Raw genomic sequence first — 23,347 nt, 5'->3', positions numbered from 1 at the left:
TGAGCAAATAGCTGTGATAGATTTAAACCTGATGTTAAATGCTGACATGACTCTGAAGAAACAAGTTGAAGCTAAACATTTGACTTCATTATCTTCCCAGGAAGAATCCTCAATAACAGTGACAGATATCCTGCTGAGCAAGAATCAACCCTCAAATAGCTTGACCAGTGAAGGAACATGTTGGTTTTGCAAATAATGTAGTCACTGATGGGGCATGAGAGAATGTCCAAACTAATAAAACTTTCAAGTGGAGGGTCAACATGCTTCAACATTGACTTAGAGGCAGATTAAGAATAGGAATCTGCTGATGCAGATCAAAGCTGTGGCATTTACAACACCACAGATCCACCACTGCGAAGGGACAACCAAAATCCAATCATTGAAGAAACTACAAAGAAGAGATTGCCTGTTTCAGATCTTCAGCATATTACACAGAAGAAATTGTTCATTTCAGCATGGACGCCTACTGCACAAAGGAAATCCAAGAGATTAAAGGTACTCTAGTTGAAAGGGTCCTACAAACCTCAAACTCTCAGGAGAGAAAATCAAAGACAACAGTTTTCCACCCAGCAAATAACCAATCTTGCAATTCTGAAGAAAACACATTCTTGGAGGATTGGGAAATATCTAACTCACCTGAATTTGTAAAGTCAGAGACTTTGGGGGAAAATGGGGTATTGGTAAATGTAATTATATACAGAAACATATAATAGTAATAATAGGTTTAAGGCTTGGGTAAAGATATATATAAGCCTAAAATGGTTAATACCGAGAAATGCCATAAGCACCACTCACTTTAGTAACATCACATGGACTTCTGAGCAGAACAACTTAGATTCTACTCCTCTGACCCTAACATCCAAATCCTCCTCATCTTCTTTGTCAAATCTCTATCATATCAATGTGACCTGTAACTTGCTCCTGATGTGCAATAAACTACGTCTTGTTCAATACAACAGGCTCTAGATTCCTACATTTCAAAAGAATGGTAGTAGAAAACTTACTACATGTTGAGGTGCAGGCTTGGTTTGGCAGCATATTGGACAATTTGGAGTCCGCAAATGAATACAGATAAGTCAGTGGACAGAATTTTGGGAAAGGGAACTCCTTGTGGTAAAAAGTGAACTTGCTCACTTTAACAGGAAAAACAAAAAGCAATGTATTGTTACAATAGATGAACCACAAAGTAGTTTCAGCAAGTCATTAGGAAGATAAATTGAACATGTTCATGCTTGCAAGGGGATTGGAATATATAAGTAGCAATGTTTTATGACAGCTGTACAGAGTGTGCTCAGACCACATCTAGAGTATTGGGTACAGCATTAGACTTCGTATTTAAAAAAGGATGTAAATACATAAGAAGCAGTTCAGAGAAGTTTCAGTACACTAATACATAAGAGGAAATGGTTAGCTATGAAGAGAGGTTGGACCTATATCCTTTAGAGTTTAGAAGAATGTGAAGTAAGAAGATCCAGATAGGACTTGACAGAGTGAATGCTGAAAGGATGCTTCTCCTTTTAGGAGTAAGAGGGAACACAGTTACAACATAAGTGATCTCTTATAAGATGGAGATGAGGAGAACTTTTCTCTCAAAAGGTCATGAATCTATGGAACTCTCCTCAGAGAATGGGGAGAGCAGACTATTTTTAAAGGTAGATTGATTAGCATCAAAGGAGCTAAAGGGGATCAGGGGCAGGTGAGGCCACAAACAGATTGCCATGATCTTATTGAATGGTAGAGGAGGCTCAAGGGGATGAATGGCCTACTTCTGTTGCTAACTTGTACATTAGTATCTGAGCTCATCTGAGTTTCCTTTAGTCTTTGCAATTTTTGGCACTATTTTGACAGCGATTTGAGCCATTGTAGTTGATGAACTATCATGGGGTTTGGTTAGTTACCAATAAATACATTAGGAAAATGTAGCTTCACAGCTCAAATCATCAAAACGTTCAGTCAATGTTCCATGTTTATTAATACTTTGTGGCTTTTGTACTTTGCAGGATTAGTTATAAAAATTTGCTGTCAAATTAAACTTTGTCACCCCCCCCAGCTGTAACCAGAAAAAATAAATGATTTACTTGATTATTAATAATTATTTGTTGAATGAAAATGTTTAACTTCAAATGTTAATCTCAATAGTTTGAAGTCTGCATAAAATTTCAAAATGCAGAGCAAAATTTATGTTTTTTTTCTGATGTCAAGTGAGAATCATTTTCCTTCTGATTCCTCTGAAATAGTAAGGAATTTCAAAGAGTTCTTTGACAGACTTTGTTGTTTTGTTTTACAATTGTCAAAAGAAGGTTAACGCTAAAATTAGCATCAGGGAAGCTGCAGAAGAGACTGAATTACTCAGAAGTTTGAAGAAGTAAATTATATAACAATTCACAACATCTAGAATGGTTTCCGTGGAGTTATTTAGCTGGAAGGTGAACATTTGATATATCTTTCAGAGTCGATGTGGATTTTCACTTCAACACTTTAAGTAAACCCATTGAAATGCAGTATTTTGTAATGGCAGGCTCTGGCTTTTATTTTATATGTACACAATAAATACAGCAAAAATAGAATGTCAAACTAACCTGGAAATGAGAGGGTATTAGATATGGTCAGGATGTTGATTTGAAGCATTAAAAAGTAAATGGCTTTATATGGTAACAGGTCTGGGCCATTGAGCCATCTGATATTTCAGAATGTTCAGCTCATACTCGGCTGACTGACTTAGTTTTGCTTTAACTGGCTTTGATCAACTTACTCAGTGAGGTTTCATGTTTCTTTCTTATAGCAAATTATCCTAGTGCTGCAGACCACATCCAAAAGACTAGAAGTTTTGTTGTACTGTATTAATGACCCAAAACATTCCTTTGCAACCTATTGATACAATTGTTAATATTACAATTGCAACACTGAAAAGATGTTAGCTATTATACAGAAGCAGAATTTTTAAAAAGAAGTTAGAAAGCCTTCCTTGAAAGTTTTTTTTTCTAGTTGTGGTTTTTTGCATTTGAGAGGCAGCGCGGTGGCGTGGATTGGGGCAGCTGGCAGTGCCGAGAGCCTAAACGCCTGCTGTCGGTAGGCCCAGAGCCTGGATTCCTGGTGGTGGTAGGCCCAGAGCCTGGACTGGTGCTGGTAGTAGTGAAGCAGTGGCAGCAGCAGAGCTGGGGTCTCCTGGGGCATTTACGTGGTCTTTGCTGTTCCTGGAGTGGAACTCCTCGAGGATTGGAACAACTTGGAGAGACCTTACAGAAGCCCTGAAGCTGTGCTTGAGACCCCAATTTGAACAGAAGATGAACTCTTACTAAAGTAATTTCATTTTATCCTTATTGTAACTCAAATGGTGCTGGATTGTGGCAACAAAACACTTTTCACTGTATCTTCAAGATATATGTGACAATAAATCATTCATTCACTCATCCTAAACATCCTCACTGCTTAGCATTGTGGTAAAAACAATGACTACAGATGCTGGAGACCAGATTCTGGATTAGTGGTGCTGGAAAGTCACAGCAGTTCAGGCAGCATCCGAGGAGCAGTAAAATCGACGTTTCAGACAGCGTGGTGTTCCTGTGTAGTGTAGTGATCCTGTGCAGTGTGGTGCTCCTGTGCAATGTGGTGTTCTTGTGTAGTGTGGTGATCCTGTGCAGCGTGGTGTTCTTGTGCAATGTGGTGTTCTTGTGTAGTGTGGTGATCCTGTGCAGTGTGGTGATCCTGTGCAGCGTAGTGTTCTTGTGCAGTGTGGTGTTCCTGTGCGGCGTGGTGTTCCTGTGCGGCGTGGTGTTCCTGTGTGGTGTGGTGATCCTGTGCAGCGTGGTGATCCTGTGCAGAGTGGTGTTCCTGTGCGGTGTGGTGTTCCTGTGCGGTGTGGTGATCCTGTGCAGTGTTGTGTTTCTGTGCAGCGTGATGATCCTGTGCGGTGTGGTGAACCTGTGCAGCGTGGTGTTGTTGTGCAGCATGGTGATCCTGTGCAGCGTGATGGTCATGTGTAATGTGGTGTTCCTGTGCGGTGTGGTGTTCCTGTGCGGCGTGGTGTTCCTGTGCGGCGTGGTGTTCCTGTGCGGCGTGGTGTTCTTGTGCGGTGTGGTGTTCCTGTGTAGTGTGGTGATCCTGTGCAGTGCGGTGTTCCTGTGCGGCGTGGTGATCCTGTGCAGTGTGGTGTTCCTGTGCAGTGTGGTGTTCCTGTGCAGCGTGATGATCCTGTGCAGCGTGATGATCCTGTGCGGTGTGGTGAACCTGTGCAGTGTGGTGATCGTGTGCAGTGTGGTGATCGTGTGCAGTGTGGTGATCGTGTGCAGTGTGGTGATCCTGTGCAGAGTGGTGTTCCTCTGCGGTGTGGTGTTCCTATGTAGTGTGGTGATCCTGCGCGGCGTGGTGTTCCTGTGAGGCGTGGTGTTCCTGTGCGGCGTAGTGTTCCTGTGCGGCGTGGTGATCCTGTGCGGCGTGGTGATCCTGTGCATTGTGGTGTTCCTGTGAGGCGTGGTGTTCCTGTGCGGCGTGGTGATCCTGTGCGGTGTGGTGATCCTGTGCGGTGTGGTGATCCTGTGCAGCGTGGTGATCCTGTGCAGCGTGGTGATCCTGTGCGGCGTGGTGATCCTGTGCATTGTGGTGTTCCTGTGCAGTGTGGTGTTCCTGTGCAGTGTGGTGTTCCTGTGCAGCGTGATGATCCTGTGCGGTGTGGTGAACCTGTGCGGTGTGGTGAACCTGTGCGGTGTGGTGAACCTGTGCGGCGTGGTGTTCCTGTGCAGCGTGGTGTTCCTGTGTAGTGTGGTGTTCCTGTGTAGTGTGGTGTTCCTGTGCGGCGTAGTGTTCCTGTGCGGCGTGGTGTTCCTGTGCGGCGTGGTGATCCTGTGCAGTGTGGTGTTCCTGTGCAGAGTGGTGTTCCTGTGCGGTGTGGTGTTCCTATGTAGTGTGGTGATCCTACGCGGCGTGGTGTTCCTGTGTGGCGTGGTGTTCCTGTGCAGTGTGGTGTTCCTATGTAGTGTGGTGATCCTACGCGGCGTGGTGTTCCTGTGAGGCGTGGTGTTCCTGTGTGGCGTGGTGTTCCTGTGCAGTGTGGTGTTCCTGTGCAGCGTGGTGTTCCTGTGCGGCGTGGTGATCCTGTGCATTGTGGTGTTCCTGTGCAGTGTGGTGTTCCTGTGCAGTGTGGTGTTCCTGTGCAGCGTGATGATCCTGTGCGGTGTGGTGAACCTGTGCGGTGTGGTGAACCTGTGCGGCGTGGTGTTCCTGTGCAGCGTGGTGTTCCTGTGTAGTGTGGTGTTCCTGTGCGGCGTGGTGATCCTGTGCATTGTGGTGTTCCTGTGCAGTGTGGTGTTCCTGTGCAGTGTGGTGTTCCTGTGCAGCGTGATGATCCTGTGCGGTGTGGTGAACCTGTGCGGTGTGGTGAACCTGTGCGGTGTGGTGAACATGTGCGGCGTGGTGTTCCTGTGCAGCGTGGTGTTCCTGTGTAGTGTGGTGTTCCTGTGTCGTGTGGTGTTCCTGTGCAGGGTGGTGTTTCTGTGTAGTGTGGTGTTGTTGTGCAGTGTGGTGTTCCTGTGCAGTGTGGTGTCCTGTGTAGTGTGGTGTTGTTGTGCGTGTGGTGTTCCTCTGCAGTGTGGTATTCCCATGCAGAATGGTGTTCCTGTGCAGAGTGGTGCCTGTGTAGTGTGGTGTTGTTGTGCAGTGTGGTGTTCCTGCACGGTGTGATGTTTCTGTGCAGTGTGGTGTTCCTGTGCAGCATGGTGATCCTGTGCAGTGTGGTGATCCTGTGCAGTGTGGTGTTCCTGTGCAGCGTGGTGATCCTGTGCAGCGTGGTGATCCTGTGCAGCGTGGTGTTCCTGTGCAGGGTGGTGATCCTGTGCAGTGTGGTGATCCTGTGCAGTGTGGTGTTCCTGTGCGGTATGGAGTTTCTGTGCGGTGTTGTGATCCTGTGCAGTGTGGTGTTCCTGTGCAGGGTGGTGTTCCTGTGCAGTGTGGTGATCCTGTGCAGTGTGGTGTTCCTGTGCAGGGTGGTGTTCCTGTGCAGTGTGGTGATCCTGTGCAGTGTGGTGTTCCTGTGCTGTGTGGTGTTCCTGTGCGGTATGGAGTTTCTGTGCGGTATGGTGTTTCTGTGCGGTGTGGTGATCCTGTGCAGTGTGATGATCCTGTGCAGTGTGGTGTTTCTGTGCAGTGTGGTGATCCTGTGCAGTGTGGTGTCCCTGTGCAGTGTGGTGTCCCTGTGCAGTGTGGTGTCCCTGTGCAGTGTGGTGTCTCTGTGCGGTGTGGTGTTTCTGTGCTGTGTGGTGTTTCTGTGATGCGTGGTGTTCCTGTGCGATGTGGTGTTTCTGTGCTGTGTGGTGTTTCTGTGCTGTGTGGTGTTTCTGTGAGGCATGGTGTTCCTGTGCAGTGTGGTGTTCCTGTGCAGTGTGGTGTTCCTGTGAGGCGTGGTGTTCCTGTGCAGCGTGGTGTCCCTGTGCAGTGTGGTGTCCCTGTGCGGTGTGGTGATCCTGTGCGGTGTGGTGTTTCTGTGCTGTGTGGTGTTTCTGTGAGGCGTGGTGTTCCTGTGAGGCGTGGTTTTCCTGTGCAGTGTGGTGTTCCTGTGTAGTGTGGTGTTGTTGTGCAGCGTGGTGTTCCTGTGCAGCGTGGTGTCCTGTGTAGTGTGGTGTTGTTGTGCAGTGTGGTGTTCCTCTGCAGTGTGGTATTTCCATGCAGAGTGGTGTTCCTGTGCAGAGTGGTGCCTGTGTAGTGTGGTGTTGTTGTGCAGCGTGGTGTTCCTGCACGGTGTGATGTTTCTGTGTGGTGTGGTGATCCTGTGCAGTGTGGTGTTCCTGTGTAGTGTGGCGTTGTTGTGCAGCGTGGTGTTCCTGTGCAGCGTGGTGTCCCTGTGCGGTGTGGTGTTCCTGTGCAGTGTGGTGTTCCTGTGCGGTGTGGTGTTCCTGTGCGGTGTGGTGTTCCTGTGCGGTGTGGTGTTTCTGTGCGGTGTGGTGTTTCTGTGCAGTGTGTTGTTCCTGTGCAGTGTGGTGTTCCTGTGCGGTGTGGTGTTCCTGTGCGGTGTGGTGTTCCTGTGCAGTGTGTTGTTCCTGTGCAGTGTGTTGTTCCTGTGCAGTGTGTTGTTCCTGTGCGGTGTGGTGTTCCTGTGCGGTGTGGTGTTTCTGTGCTGTGTGGTGTTTCTGTGAGGCGTGGTGTTCCTGTGAGGCATGGTGTTCCTGTGCAGTGTGTTGTTCCTGTGCAGTGTGGTGTCCTGTGTAGTGTGGTGTTATTGTGCAGTGTGGTGTTCTTCTGCAGTGTGGTATTCCCATGCAGAGTGATGTTCCTGTGCAGAGTGGTGCCTGTGTAGTGTGGCGTTGTTGTGCAGCGTGGTGTTCCTGTGCGGTGTGGTGTTCCTGTGCAGCGTGGTGTTCCTGTGCAGTGTGGTGTCCCTGTGCGGTGTGGTGTTCCTGTGCAGTGTGGTGTTCCTGTGCGATGTGGTGTTCCTGTGCGGTGTGGTGTTCCTGTGCGGTGTGGTGTTCCTGTGCGGTGTGATGTTTCTGTGCGGTGTGATGTTTCTGTGCGGTGTGGTGATCCTGTGCGGTGTGGTGTTTCTGTGCAGTGTGGTGATCCTGTGCAGTATGTTGTTCCTGTGCAGTGTGGAGTTCCTGTGCAGTGTGGTGTCCCTGTGCAGTGTGGTGTTCCTGTGCAGTGTGGTGTTCCTGTGCTGTGTGGTGTCCCTGTGCAGTGTGGTGTTCCTGTGCGGTGTGGTGTTTCTGTGCTGTGTGGTGTTTCTGTGAGGCGTGGTGTTCCTGTGCGGTGTGGTGTTCCTGTGTGGTGTGGTGTTTCTGTGCAGTGTGGTGTTCCTGTGCGGTGTGGTGTTTCTGTGCTGTGTGGTGTTTCTGTGAGGCATGGTGTTCCTGTGCGGTGTGGTGTTCCTGTGCGGTGTGGTGTTTCTGTGCAGTGTGGTGTTCCTGTGCGGTGTGGTGTTCCTGTGCAGTGTGTTGTTCCTGTGCGGTGTGGTGTTTCTGTGCAGTGTGGTGTTCCTGTGCAGTGTGTTGTTCCTGTGCGGTGTGGTGTTCCTGTGCGGTGTGGTGTTTCTGTGCAGTGTGGTGTTCCTGTGCGGTGTGGTGTTTCTGTGCTGTGTGGTGTTTCTGTGAGGCATGGTGTTCCTGTGCGGTGTGGTGTTTCTGTGCAGTGTGGTGTTCCTGTGCAGTGTGGTGTTTCTGTGCAGTGTGGTGTTCCTGTGCGGTGTATCTGTGTGGTGTGGTGTTTCTGTGCAGTGTGGTGTTCCTGTGCAGTGTGTTGTTCCTGTGCGGTGTGGTGTTTCTGTGCAGTGTGGTGTTCCTGTGCAGTGTGTTGTTCCTGTGCGGTGTGGTGTTTCTGTGCAGTGTGGTGTTCCTGTGCAGTGTGGTGTTCCTGTGCGGTGTGTTGTTCCTGTGCGGTGTGGTATTCCTGTGCGGTGTGATGTTTCTGTGTGGCGTGGTGTTCCTCTGCAGCGTACAGCACTGATCCTCTCTATCACTTGAGGATGGAGCTGTACAGGGTAGATGTCACATTGAGTAACTCCCTCTCTGTTTTTAGACTGCCTCTGAAATGTACTCCCCTCAGGGACCTTGATGTAGTTTCCCTTTAATATGTGGCTTGTTTGTCTCTTGGTAAGCACCACCGCTTTTAAAGTTTGGAATAACACTCTAAGCTCAATCACTTGCAAATCAGACTCTGCCCCTCAGCGTCACAGATTATTAAACTTGAGCACAGACAAAATCATTCAAGAGACAGTGTTGCTCCCAGTGCCACACTCTCCTGCAAATCAACACAGCTCTGATAGTGAGTCAGGTAAGTTCAATGTGAGAGTTATTGAAAGCACAGGTAACTTGCAGCAGTTTCATATCATCAGAAGGCTGCATGAAATCCTAGTAAATTACATTTGAATTGCATGCAGGTGGCCAATTTTGATTTTATGAGGTTCCATTACAGACAGGCAAGTTTCCTGCTCGTTTACCCATGTGCCACCAACATCATCAGGAGTGGTTTTCCTGCAGCCAGGGAACTGTTGTGTGGCCTCCCACACAGTTTTCTGAGCCCCGCCCACCCCGTGCCATCTTGCCCACTCTAGCAGGTTCCACAAGACCCAGCCCTTTACACTGGGATTTCTGATTGTGTGAAGGAGCCAGAATGCATTACCTCACTTTGAAGAATCATAACTGCATGATTGAAATGATGTAGTTCCAGAGTAGCTGAGGTGCCATACAGCTGTGCTAAGGCAGATCCACTCCTGGAGGAAGAAAAATATGTTTTAAGTTGATCAGAATATATTATTTCTTCTCTTTTTTTAGAATTAATTTGTCTTTCCTTGGAGAATTCTACTGTGTTCCTTTTCTGTTAGGTTTGCTGATTGGTTCTTAAAAGTCATTTTGAGAAAAGGCTGTTAAGGGAGCACAATAACCTGGCTGTATTTCCAAAACAATTGTTAATACTTTAAAAACTGCCAAGAGAGATTCACCAACAAGCCTATTGGACCTGATTTCGAAGGCATACAAATGTAATGTGAAAAAGGTTTTGACAAAATGAAAACTGCTTAATCCTCTTAAATGTTGAATTGGATAAAATGGTTAGTCTGGTCTTGGATCCGGCTGCTACTTTCATACTGGGATTTTATGCATTGCTGAATTTTATTATTTATTGAAAGCACAGGGAACTTGTATCAGTTTATTTAATCAAGAAGGCAGCATCAAATCCCAGCAAGATCTAATTTCAGGTACACTGCATTATGTTGGATATTACATTGGAAAGAAGGCTGGATTTCAAGAAATAAAATGGAATAACCCTTTCAATAAATTAAGATGCCAATTTAATAGTGGAGTTGAACAATTAATTGTTTTTAAAAATGATAGTACCTGATGGATAGTCTGAAAGTAACTTTGCATTTATAAAGTCTGTTTTTCTTGTGCGTGTTTTAACTCAATTGGCCAAGATTGGCTGATTTATATTAACTGCAGAATTGAAGCTATAAATGCTTGGTAGATAGAATTAATGAAGAATTTAGAGGACTAACATAAATCTGATAAGAGAAAGAGCAAAATTTCTTCCAAGTTGTTTTCATGTGAGTATTGGATATGTTCGGAGATCAACCATTGTGCTGTTTTAAAAAATATGATTATAGGTAAAAGCAATAGGAATATGTTACTAATCATTCAAACTTACTTTGCTTGGAAAGCATTGTTAGTGCCTCTGTGGTCCAAGTCATGACACAGGCAGCCTACCATTAGACCAAGAACTTCTGTATCTGTCAAAAGTTCCTGAAAATCTGCAGTCTGGCAAAACAACAAATATACATCAGGCAAAGTTGACTAACCCCAAAGATTTTGTCAATGGGATTGTCAGAACAAGATAACAATATTTACAGCAAGTGCACTCATTTACAGAAAGTTATCCAATAAACATAATTACATAGTCTGTAATAACTATCTGACAGCTCCATATTTATGTTTTATTAACATAACATTAAGGCTTTATTAACTTGTGTTACTCATATCTGAGGTACTGTGCGGATGCAGCTCCAAAGAGCTCTAATATGAATGAATGTGAATGGAATAGCCTGCTCATACTTACTCCAAGACTTGAAGACATTCCTATGAGGGAAGCCACTGGTTTTACATAGTCAGCCATTTTGGTTGAGGAAAAAATGATGAAGTTTGCATTTAAACTTTTGTGTTAAAGGGAGAATTTTGCCTCCTGATAGTGGAGGAATGGTGTATGAAAATTTGCTGCCTACTAATACAGCATGTTAGTACAAAGCTGCAGTAACTTTATCCCAAGAATAAAATGGCAGATATTCCACCCCCTGTATAATATGTAATGAATTATCTAGTGGCCAACTGTAAAGAAAAATACTTAGCTTCAGAATAAATTTGCATGTCCATCTTGTAAAGGATTGTAAACAATCTTATTAAAATAATTTCTAAGTGGATATGTCAAAATCTATTTCATTTTGTTTTTCGTTTAAATGGATAAAATGTCTCTGTCAAAATAATAGAAGAATTTGAAAGTGCACTAATATTTTCAGCAAAGATGTGGGACTGGGATGAACAAAGTTAAAAATTACACAACACCAGGTCACAGTCCGACAGGTTTATTCGGAAGCAATAGCTTTTGAATTCGACAACCAGCTGATGAAGAAACAGTGCATTGAAAGCTAGTGCTTCCGAAAAAACCATTTTCAGCAAAATACTGCAGACATTAATTTCCAGATCAAGGGTTGTGAACTTCACTGGTTGGACCAACATTTATTGCCCATTCCTGGTTGCCATTAAGGTGGTGGTGAGCTGCCTTCTTGAACCATTGCAATCCACCTGCTGCAGGTTGACCCACAATGCCTTTGGGAAGGATGTTCCAGGAATTTAAACCTATTGACATTGAAGGAACGGCAATATATTTCCAAGTCAGGATGGTGAGTGACTTGGAGTGGAACTTGCAGCTAGTGGAGTTCCTATGTATCTGCTGCCCTTGTTCTTCTAGATGGTGGTGATTGTGGGCTTGGAAGGTTCTATGTAAAGAGATTTGGAAACTTGTTGTGGTGCATCTTATTCATGGTGTACACTGCTGCTACTCTGTACTGGCATGCAGGAAGTGAATGTTTGTGGCTGTGATGCCAATCAAGTGGACTTTTTCCTGGATGGTGCCAAGCATCTTGGGTATTGTTGGAGCAGCACCCATCCAGGTAAGTGGGAATTATTTGACCATATTCCAGGCTTGTGCCTTGAAGGTGTTGGACAGGCTTTGAGGATTCAGGACTTGAGTTATTTGCTGTAGGCTTCCTAGCTTCTGACTTGCTGTTGTAGCCACAGTTTTTATATGGCTGGTCTAGTTCTGTTTCTGGTCAATGGCAACCCCCGGGATAATGATAAAATGGGGATTTAATATGGTAATGCTATCAAACATCAAAGTGCAATGGTTAGATTCTCTTATATTGACAATGATCATTGTCTGGTGTGAAGATGTTGCTTCTTCAACAAAGTTGTGTTGTCCGTTTTTTTTTCAAGAGGGTCATAAAGGCAGAGGTCCTGATATGTCTGGAAATATCGATTTGAAAACAGTGGCAGGGGAGTTCAGGTTTTTTTTTCTAGTTTTTGGTTTATTTTTAGCCGGGGACCTGGAGAAACAGCTACAGTGAAAGGAGGTTCCGTGTTTCAACAGAAGTCTTGCCTGAACTTTCTCTCTGAAATCTCTCTGGCCTGTAAGAACCCGTGTTTGAATTTACCTTTTGCCATGAGGTGTCTTTAAGGGATGTTGCAGGAATTGGAATAACTTCACTAAGCTGCAATAGTGCAAATAAGTTGTTATTTTAAATTTTTTTTTAGTTCATATTTCAACTATAATGTTTAAACAAGTTCTGTTTTGGGCAGCACAGTGGCTCAGTGGTTAGCACTGTTGCCTCACAGCGCGAGGGACCCGGGTTCAATTCCCACCTTGGGCGACTGTGTAGAGTTTGCACATTCTCCCCATGTCTGCGTGGGTTTCCTCCGGGTGCTCCGGTTTCCTCCCACAATCCAAAAGATGTACAGGTCAGGTGAATTGGCCACGCTAAAATTGCCCGTAGTGATAGGTGCATTAGTCGGGGGTAAGTATAGGGTATAGGTCTGGGTGGGTTGCTCTTTGGAGGGTTAGTGTGGACTTGTTGGGCCAAAGGGCCTCTTTCAATACTGCCGGGAATCTAATCTAAAGCTGAGTGGTTTGACCGGCTGCATCACTCCTGGAATAACCAATTTATATCTGCCTAAAAGAAAATAAAAAGCTAAGGTCAGGGCTACCTTTTTAAAACACTTTGAGGGGGTCTGGCCTGGTCCATAACATTGGCATTTGTGTGGTGTTAATATCCTTACCACTCATCAGCCCAAACTTGGATATTGTCCAGGTTTTGTTACATGTGGACATTAAATGTCCCAATATCTGAGGTGTTGCGAGTGGTACTGAACATTGTGCAATCATCAGCAAAAATCCCTTTCCTTACCTTGTGGTGGAGGGAATGCCATTGATGAATCAGCTGAAGGACACTACCTTGACGAACCCCTGGAGAGATGTCCTGGAGATGAAATGACTGACATCGACAACTATAACTATCCTGTGTTCCAGGTATGACTGTAAGCAGTGGAAAGTTTTCTCCCAATTCCCACTGATTCTAGCTTTTCCAAGGCCTCCTAATGGCACATCAAATCAAATATGGCCGTGATGTCAAGTACAGTTACTCTTACCTCCCAGCTGTAGTTCAGCTCTTTTGTCCATGTTGGAACCAAAACTGTAATGAGGACAGTAGCTGAGTGGTCTGTCTTTTAAGACATTGTTAATGAGAGATGACCTCTCAGGTACAAACGTAAAGTTTTGGAAAAGAAGATCCTTTTTTGTAATCGCCATCAAATTAACCAAAAGCAATGCCATAAACATGACCAGCAATTAAAGCTGCCCATTTGTAATTACAGGGCAGGCTTGAAGTGTAAAAATGTAATGTGAATATATTAAGTAAGATGGTCAACATCCTAGTACAATGGCCCACAATTTAAGAACAAATTCTTCAAGCAGTTCACTGAATCTTGCCAGTTTTTCCACTCAGTTAGCATCCTGAGATACCCACAAGCTAATGGCAAGGATTGAAGTAAGGTAAAGGCTTTATTGAAAAAGAATTAACCTGGCACTGCTAAGATATCATTCCACTCTACTGAGGAATGGTGTGGTTCCATGTGAGTTTCACGTTGGGAAGAGGCTGCAGACTCAACTTGTGAAAATCTCACACAAATACAGTTGAATAGAGTGAGGGAGAGGAGAAAAGAATCCCATTCTAATCAAACATGAAATTAAAAATAGTCATCAGAAACTATCAGACCTCCGGAGTGGACAGCTATTTTGGATTTATGACCAAAACCATCAAGGTTAAATTCTTGAGACAACGCCACAGCCTCTAATTCTATTTTGTGCACACAGAAAATGGGACAGTGTGATGAAACAGCAGAGTACTAGTTTCCACAAGGAGGTGTCCTTCAACTGAATTGACTTGTTATTCAGGAGGGTGAAAGTGAGGACTGCAGATGCTGGAGATCAGAGTTGAGAGTGTGGTGCTGGAAAAGCACAGCAGGTCAGGCAGCATCCAAGGAGCAGGAAAATCGACGTTTCGGGCAAAAGCCCTTCATCAAGAATGAATACCTGGAAGAGGGCCTGAAGAGTGAACATAAATGATCTGATGGTTCTCATTCTACCCAACAGAGTTTGGAAGGAGGTGTGGAGAACTCAAATTCTAATCTCCTCTGACAGAACTGAGAGACAGTTGGATAGACTGATGAAACTACCACAGCAAGTACCTCTGTGAATCAGGGATAAAGTCAGAGACCTTGGCAGAGACGTAGAAGAAGGAGATTTAAATAATAAAATGTCAATTCACCTGCCTGTATAGAGTCAGAGATTTGGTAGAGAGGTGGAGATGTAGCACACATGGTTAATGCAAACATATATCATTAGTAAGTTATGTACAATTACAAAATAACTAGGAGGTGGTTCCTTTACCAGCCCCATAGTGGAAGAGGTGAAATCTTTTCCTTTATATGGTTACTATTTACAGTGTCCATTCTAAACATGATAATATTTGCTGACAACAAATATTTCTGTATTCTGTAGTAACCCTTCTCCCAGACCCAAATAATGTAGACTAACAGATGGTGGCAGCAGGTGAACAGGTTGCAGAGTAGAAGAACAGTCAGCAATTGAACAGTATGTGGAGAGCAGCAACAGAACAGAGAAGTCATTGCCATTACCTGAGTGCTTCAAGTCATTTGCAGGCCAAAACCAGGGTGATCAGTGGTTGAACTGGGCCTCCAGCTTTACAAAGCACTTTGGCACTGGCTACAAAGACTAGTAAGGAACAGATTAATATACTCTTGCAAGTGTGGATCATATTCAATGGTTACTTCAATCTCAGGAAAAATACTGTTGTCCAGCAGGGGAAGTTTAATGAACACAACCAGGGACAGGAGAAAGTGTTGCTTAGTTTATTACTGACTTATGTCAGATGGCAGAAAATTGTGAATATATGAATTTAATGGCAGAATTAATCCATGGACCTAAGCATTGTCGGGGTCTTAGATGAGATTTGAGAGTGTAATGCTGGAAAAGCACAGCAGGTCAGACAGGTGAATTGACATTTCAGGCATAAGCCTTTCATCAGGAAAGATCTTAGATGAGATGTTGGATATTTTGCAGTTAAGGCATAACAGGAATTGTCAAAGACTGTTCAGTTGACGAGGCAAGTACAGGCTACAAAATGGAACTATAGCAATTGAATGTGACCTGGAGACTTCTTAGCAAAGTGACTCTGTGCAATTCACAGAAATAGCAGAATCATGGTAAGGGTCCAGTAGTCACCACAACCCAGTGGTGAGCAATACATGGTGAGGGAAGGCAGCATCAGCATGAAGACTACCCCACCGAAATAGCGGGATGTCATATTGCGAAAAATGGTGGGGTCAAACTGAAGCAGAGTGTCTCAGCAAGAAGTTTATATTCAGAAAAAGAGGAATAGAAAATGCAAAAGTTAACACAATCCAAGGTATTAAAGATTTTAACAATTAAATTGGCTCCATTCCTAGGCAAGAATAAAGGATCAAATGGAAAGTTTTGGAATGCAGAAATTATAGTTGACAAACATAAAAAATGTTTTAAACTGGATACTAGAGATGTTGTTATAGTTCTTTCCAACGCTGAACTAGCCTGCAGCATAGGATCAGAACATAGAATATGGAGAAAAGGTAGGCTATTTGGCTCTAGCAACCATTCAATAAGATCTTAGTTGTGTCCATTTTCATATACATAACCCATATCCATCAACTCCCCTGTCTGTCAAAAGTCTAACACAACCTTGAGTAGACCCAGTGTACACTACCTTCTGGTGAAGAGAATTCCATGTGGTAGTGACTGCCTCCGAAAAGAAAATCTCCTCCTTACTGGTGTCTTAAAAGGAAAACATCTTATTCTTAAACTCCACCCCATAGTTTTAGTCTACGCAACAGGTGAAAAACTTCCTTCAGTATTGACATTTCTCAGTTCCCTCAAGATCTTTGTGTTTCAATATCACCTCTTATCCTTCCAAACACCAATGGGTATTTAAGCTTTCTTCATAAGATAGCCCTTTCACCCCAGGAATGGATCAGATGGAGATCAGGATCTTCTTCAGACATTAAATGTAAAAGTGCATAGACCAGGAAGCATATAATCTAAAGACATGGAATAGGTGATGGTCATGCTTCATTATAAAGAGAGAAACGTCACAGATACTTATGTATAATCTAGAACCAGCATTGTTCACCTCTAAGTAAAATAACTTATAGGTTTGCAAGTGCTTTGGAAAGTGGAAGAATTGAGAAGCTGAAATAAGCTGGATGATTTTAATGTGGAAATTCTACAATTGTTCAAAGGAAGCACAAAACAATTCATCACATCAACTTGTTTCTTGAAGCAGAGCTTGTGTTTTTGTTAACACCAAGAAACATTCCTCACCCACTTTTCCAGAAGGTAAGGCAAGAGGTTTATTCAATGCTACGAGAGGTAGATATATCACCTGAAACAAAACTAAAAGTTGGTGTTTAGTTTTCTTTCCAGTAGCAAAATCAACTGCATGACTTCACAGCACAAGGATTTGGATGAAGAGGCTGAAGGTATGGTAACTACATTTGCTGAGGACACAAAGATATGTAAGGAAGAGAATTATTAAGAGGATATAAGGAGCCTCCAAAGATAGGCTAAGTCAGTGGGCAAAGATCTAGCAAATGGATTGCAATATAGAGAAGTATGAAATAGTCAATTTTGGCAGAAAGAATAAAATAAGCATATTAACTAAATAGTGAGAGGCTGCAGAGCTCTGAGATTCAGAGAGATCTGAGTCTCCTCGTACATGAATCAAAGAAGGTTAGTATTCAGGTACAGCAAGGAATCAGGAAAACTAATAGAATACTATGTTTTATTGCAAGAGAATTGAATACAAGAGCAGAGAGGTTACACTTCAGTTATATAAAGCATTGGTGAGACCACATCTGGAGTACTGTGTACAAAACTGGTCACTGGACTTATGGAAGGTCAAGCAGCAGTAGCAGTTCAGAAGAGGTTTACTAGATTAATATCTGGAATGAGCAAATTGTCATATTGTCAATTTCAGGTAATTTCATGGAGACTCTCTATAAGCTTGAGTAAGTTAACTGTCACAATTTATACTGCTCATCTCATTTTGTATGCACCATGCCTCTATAGGAAAAAGTGCGGACTGCAGACATGGAGTAATTGAGTCATACAGCACAGAAACAGACACTTTGGTCCAACTTGTCCAAGCTGACCAGGTTTCCCAAACTAAATTAGTCCCATTTACCTACGTTTGGCCCATATCACTCTAAACCTTTCCTATTCATGCACTTGTCCAAATGTCTCTTAAATGGTGCATCTACCTGCATCTATCCCTTTCGTTGGTATTTCATTCCACTTAAGCCTCTATAGCGCTGCACCATGCTATACTGTGCTTGCCAGGTGTAGATGTGCTTGCTGCTGGAATCTCCTTCTGGTATTTCCGCCACTGCCACATTAATTAAAGCCTAGATGTGCACCAGGTCAATCCCTGCCAGCCACAACTCAGCCTTCACAGGATTCACAGTGAGAGGGAAATGGCAAAGAGCCCCCTCAGAGGGCATGCAGGTGGCATGGGTGACACCAAATTACAAATGGGACCTCTCATGCAGAAATGTATTGACACTTCACATTATCATCGTCATCATCACTAGTCTGATTAACTGTCACTGTAATTGAAACTACAAGAATCAAAACTGCAGACTACTCTTCATTAGGCCATCTTTTTGAACCCTGTCGAAGGAAGTGCTCCTCTTTACCAGCATAGCATAACATCTCATCGTTGTTCAGACTGACCATGGTCCATAACTGCCGGAATGACTTGAAAGTACGGCCTGATGAGATCAGATCCCTGACTGATTTCTGGACAGTTCCTTGACTGTCTTACACCTAATCTGTTGTGTGCTTGCTGTGGTCTGCAGTGGTCCAAGCCCTTCTCACCTTTAGTGCCTGACTGACTGTGACCAAGCCCCTGGACTGATATCTGATAATGCGCTTGACTTTTTCTGCCTGATCTCTTGACTGATGCCATTCGGTCTTGGCTGAGATCTACTCCAATTTGACTTTAAGGCACAGCTATTTTGTTGAAGCATATTCAGTGTAATTGCCACGAGTTGCTTGCTGATGTGGCACTGACGTTACTATGCTAGGGGTAATAGGGAGAGTACCTCTCTGTCAAACATGGGCACAGGGCTAAGGACAGGTCGTCAATGTAGGTTGATTCATGCCCCTGCCTCTTTCCTGGTCACAGAGTCACAGAGTTACAGTCACTGCTGACAGAAATGACAAGCTGCCTGGCTTTGTTTCTGCACCAAGAGGAGAGGCTAGACTGAAGGACAATGAACCTGAAGGCTCTGAATAATGCACAAAAACGTAAGGCAAGGAAGAGATGCCATGAGCATCCAATTAGAGTTATTGAGCACGAAGAACAAGCTATGACCCCTGAGATGTACCCTTCCATGCAATATAAGATGTCAGTGAGCTTCAAAGTACAGTATTGAACTGGTGAACTGCATTCCTAATTAGGCCAAAATGTTTCAGGGTGTGTTTTGATGCCACCGTTTGTGGGTGGGGTTTTGGAGGGAGCATACAGATAGTCACTGCCTGTACCTGGAGACTACCCTGAGATCATCAGCATCCATAGTTTTTTCCTTTATCTTCCCCTACCCTAATATAAGGAACCTTGTTCCTATAATGGAACATATCATAAAGGAAACACAATGGAATTGAACAGGTTAGATGAATGCAACCAATCGGACCTTTCATTCTAGTTGAAAGAATTTGAGAAATCTATTACAGACAAAGAAGAAATACAATTAAACACGTCAAAGCTGAAACAACAGCAAATAAACACAGCTGCTGTGGAACAAAAGCAAGTTTATACTTTCAATGAAACAGGAGAGAGAAAGATCTTTGGATTTTCAAAAGGTGTTTGATAAGGTATCACTCTCTAGGCTACTTAATAAGCTAAGAGCCCATGGTTTTGAGGTAGCATATTAGCATGGAACAAGAATTAGCTAATTAATAGAATAGGATAAAGGGGGCATTTTAAGGAATGGATAAGGTGTACCTAGTAGAATGTCACAAAGATCAGTGCTGAGGTTACAATTAGTTACTTTATAACCTATTTGTCACTGTTGTAAATTTAATTCCACTTACTGTGGTGTCATGGAGTCATACAGCACGAAAATGGACCCTTTGGTCCAACTTGTCCATGTCCACCCAGTTTCCCAAGCTAAACTAGTCCTAAACTGCATTTGGCCCATATCCCTCTAAACCCTTCCTATTCTTGTACCTGTCCAAATGCTGCATCTACCTGCATTGTGCCTGCATATACCTCTTCCTTTGGCAATTCATTCCACTTATGTGTGAAAAAGGTGTCCATTTGGTCCCTTTTAGATCTTTCTCCTCTCACCTTTAAAATATCCCCTCTAGTTTTGAAATCCTCTACCCTATACAAAAATCTTAACTATGCCCCTCATGATTTTGGAAACCTCTATAAGGTTACCCCTCAACTTCCTATGGGCCAGTGACAAACATTCCAACCTACTTAGCCTCTCCTTTAATTCATTTTTTCTTTATATAATATATTTTATTTAGAAAAAATAGATCTTTAAATATTACAACAAATACAAAACAATGCAATTCAAAACAGTACAAAAATAGTACAAAACTAAACCCAAATAATAAAACAAATTCCCCAACCCACCCTCCTACACGAATGTATAAACATATATAGAGAAGTATAAAATTAAAAAAAAACTTAAACTAGCTATTTAACGAACTAAATAAATATCTAACAACAAACAAATAGTAATAACTCAGCCCAGCCAAACAAAACACTCATACGTTCACAGTTCCTCCTCCCTGGATATTGGACTCATGAAACACAATTGTTACGGCTATATAAAAGCCCTTGTTAGTGTGGCAGATAAATCTGTGTCCAGGTATTTCAAAAAGGGTTGCCATGTCTTGTAAAAATTCTCAGTTTTGTGGTGTACCATATTTGTGAGAAAATCCAGGGGAATACGCTCCATAACAATCTTCCGCCAACCCGACAGGCCTGGGGGGGGGTTTTCTGATATCCAACCTAGCAAGATATTCTTCCTTGCACAGAATGTAAGAATATTGAAAAGTTTTGCCTGATGCGAGTCTGTAGGAAATACAATGGGTAGGCCCAAAGGGAGCGAAATAGGGTCCTTCTCCACCCCTACACCGAAAATCCTCCCCATTGCACCCACCACAGCGCTCCAATATGTTTGAAGCCTGTCACAAGACCAAAGACAATGGGTAAGAGTACCCATACAGACCTTGCACTTGGGGCATGCTGAAGATACCCCTGGTTTAAATTTTGACAAATGGTCTGGGGCTAAGTGGACCCTGTGGAGAATCTTCAACTGTAAAGCATGGGTCCTATTGCAAATTGATATCTTCCTTGCATTCTCCCAAATATCCTCCCATGCCTCTGAAGAAACTTCAGCACCCAGCTCTCTTTCCCACATCTTGCAGAGTCGATCAGACTCATCTGAGGTGGCACCCGCCAATTGGTTATATAGAGTACTGACAGAGAGTGTACTCTTAGCCCTTAGTACCCCTCTTTCTATGTCATATTTGTAGGGATCAGTCAAAAGTGTGGTCTTTTTTTGAATAAAATCCCGAACTTGAAAAAAACGAAAGAGGTCTCTATTGGGTAACTCGTACTTCCGTACTAACTGATCGAAGGACATCATTATATCTCCCTCAAATAAATCACCCATGCAAGATATACCCCTAGTTGCCCAACGTTTAAATCCTGAATCTATCATACCTGGTTGAAAAATCGGCATACCCACTAAAGGTGTAAACAAAGATGTTTTGCCAATATTACCTTCTCTCTGCCGAATTGCCCTCCATGCTTTAACAGTATTGATGACTAGTGGGTTATGGTAATATTCCCTAACTGTCCTCACCTCGTCCAAAAACAACAAACTGGTAAGGGGGCACCTTGCCTGGGCGACTTCGATATCAAGCCATATTGAAAGAGGGTCCCCACAAACCCAATCACTTACATAGGTCAAAAGCGAGTTTATTTGGTAATTTTTAATGTCTGGAAGGTCTACTCCCCCCCAATCTGTGAGGCAACTGCAGTTTGGCTAATTTAATGAGGGGCCGTTTACAGTGCCAGATAAAGGAGCTGAACCAACTGTTCAGTCTCCTGGGTGTTTGTTTATTGAAAATCAGGGGGAGCATCCGTAGAGGGTATAGCAAACGAGGGAGAATATTTATCTTAATAAGCGCTATCTGACTCAACCATGAGACTGGAAGTGCCTCCCATCTTTGGAGATCTTGTTTAATTTTTTTCAAATAATTGAGTAAAATTGGCTTTGAACAGCCAATCCAGAACTGGAGTAATGAATATGCCCAAATACACAAAACCCCCCTGTGACCACCTAAACGGGAATCTATAGTCACTCTCAAGAGCCAACTCTTTTGTAAGACCACCTATAGGCATAGCCTCTGATTTAGCAAAATTAATCTTATACCCTGAAAAAGTGCCAAACGCGTGAATGCATTGTATCAGGCGAGGCACTGAGACTGCTGGATTTGTCAAGAAAATTAGAACATCATCTGCATACAGCGAGATCTTATGTAATTTTGACCCCACTTCTGGAGCTGATATATTGAGATCCCCACGAATGGCCTCTGCCAACGGTTCAATCACCAACGTAAAAAGTAATGGTGAAAGGGGACAGCCCTGCCGGTTGCCCCTAGAAATATTAAAATTGTTTGATCGTACCCTGTTGGTAATGACCGCAGCGAGAGGTACACTGTAGAGAACCTTTACCCATCTTATGAAAACTTCGCCCAGACCAAACCGGTCTAGAGTATAGAAAAGGTACGGCCACTCAACTCGGTCAAATGCTTCTCTGCATCTAAAGAAATCCCCAATCCCTGTATTGACTGCTGTCGGCATGCTTGAATTACGTTAAGCAGCCTCCTAACATTATTGGAGGATCTGCGACCCTTTATGAAGCCCGTCTGATCCTCTTTAATAATAGAAGGTACACAGTCTCCAGCCTTAACGCAAGAGCCTTAGAAAGGATCTTAAAGTCCACATTTAAGAGCGAGATGGGCCTGTATGAAGCACAGTCTTCCGGATCCTTCCCTTTTTTAAGGATAAGTGAAATATTGGCCTCTGTCAGAGGTGGTGGGAGACAAACATGACTGTATGAATCATTAAACATATTCAGCATCGGACCTGACAGTATACTTATAAATTCCTTACAGAATTCACTGGGAAGTCCATCAGGACTGGGCGCCTTTCCACTCTGAAGCTGCCTCACAGCTTCCTGCACTTCTTGCTCTGATAATGGGGCATTGAGAAAGCACTGTTGTTCGGGAGTCACACCCGGGAGCTTCAGATCTCTAAAAAATGATTCCATTTTGGCCTGCCCGTCCTCACAATTCTCAGACGGATATAACTTAGAGTAGAATCTCTGGAATGCCACATTAATCTTTTTAGAATCACATGTTAGGTTCCCAGACCCTTCCCTAATCGCTGTAATGGTTTGTGGAGCACTTCTCTTTCTGGCAAGGTATGCTAAGTATTTGCCTGGCTTGTCACCATGCTCGTATAACCTTTGCTTTGCAAAAGCCAGCTCCTTCTTTGCCGTCTGCGTGAGCATGGAATTTAGTGTAGCCCGCAGTGCTGTAATCCTCTGTAGTTTGACCAACGAGGATCTGTCAAAATAGGCCTTCTCGGCTTCCTTCAACCGTGCTTCAAGGAGACGTTGCTGCTCACCCTTCTGCCGCTTCCTACTTGTAGAATATGAAATAACTAACCCTCTGGCTTAAGCTTTGGCAGTTTCCCAGAGAACAGATGAGCTATCAACCGAGCCTATGTTGATGTCCAGGAATGCCCGAAATTCCCTAGAGAAATACTCCACAAACTTGCTGTCCATGAGAATAAAGGGGTCCATTCGCCAGTACCTTGAATCCACTGTAACATCCTTAATTTTAACCATGAGGTACACTGGAGCATGATCAGAGATGGCAATATTACCATCATACAGGATGCCACCAGATCCAGGGTTACCGCAGGGGTCAGAAAAAATCAATCCTTGTGTGACATCTGTGCGGATTGGAGAAAAATGTGAAATCCCTATCTATAGGGTGGAGACACCTCCAGACGTCCACCAATCCTAATTCTCCACACAAACCCAATAACTGTTTAGTTTTTGCAGAGGGTATCGAGGGACCTTTAGTCTACTTTGGGGTCCATGAGGCAGTTAAAATCTCC

General features: G+C 43.7%; 1 protein-coding gene and 1 long non-coding RNA gene across 2 annotated transcripts in view; one reads left to right on the top strand and one right to left on the bottom strand.

Moving 5' to 3' along the window:
- Nucleotides 1-23,347, bottom strand: part of LOC122551515 (dual 3',5'-cyclic-AMP and -GMP phosphodiesterase 11A-like) — a 411,702-nt gene that overhangs the window by 65,713 nt on the left and 322,642 nt on the right. Inside the window, exons 13-14 of the mRNA XM_043693531.2 lie at nt 10,123-10,232; nt 9,103-9,193 (exon numbers count right to left, since the gene is read on the bottom strand). Of these exons, the coding sequence (XP_043549466.1) occupies nt 9,103-9,193; nt 10,123-10,232 (201 nt within the window). The remainder of the gene's footprint in view (nt 1-9,102; nt 9,194-10,122; nt 10,233-23,347) is intronic.
- LOC122551518 (uncharacterized) overlaps nt 8,723-23,347 on the top strand; it is a 74,900-nt gene continuing 60,275 nt past the window's right edge. The window contains exon 1 of the long non-coding RNA XR_015757663.1: nt 8,723-8,754. This is a non-coding gene — a long non-coding RNA (uncharacterized LOC122551518). The remainder of the gene's footprint in view (nt 8,755-23,347) is intronic.

This window comes from Chiloscyllium plagiosum, unplaced genomic scaffold (genome assembly GCF_037043375.1).
Source record: "Chiloscyllium plagiosum isolate Xiang-an unplaced genomic scaffold, Cpla_swu_hap1 HiC_scaffold_7, whole genome shotgun sequence".
Taxonomy (NCBI): domain Eukaryota; kingdom Metazoa; phylum Chordata; class Chondrichthyes; order Orectolobiformes; family Hemiscylliidae; genus Chiloscyllium; species Chiloscyllium plagiosum.
This window is presented reverse-complemented; position numbering and strand designations above follow the sequence as displayed.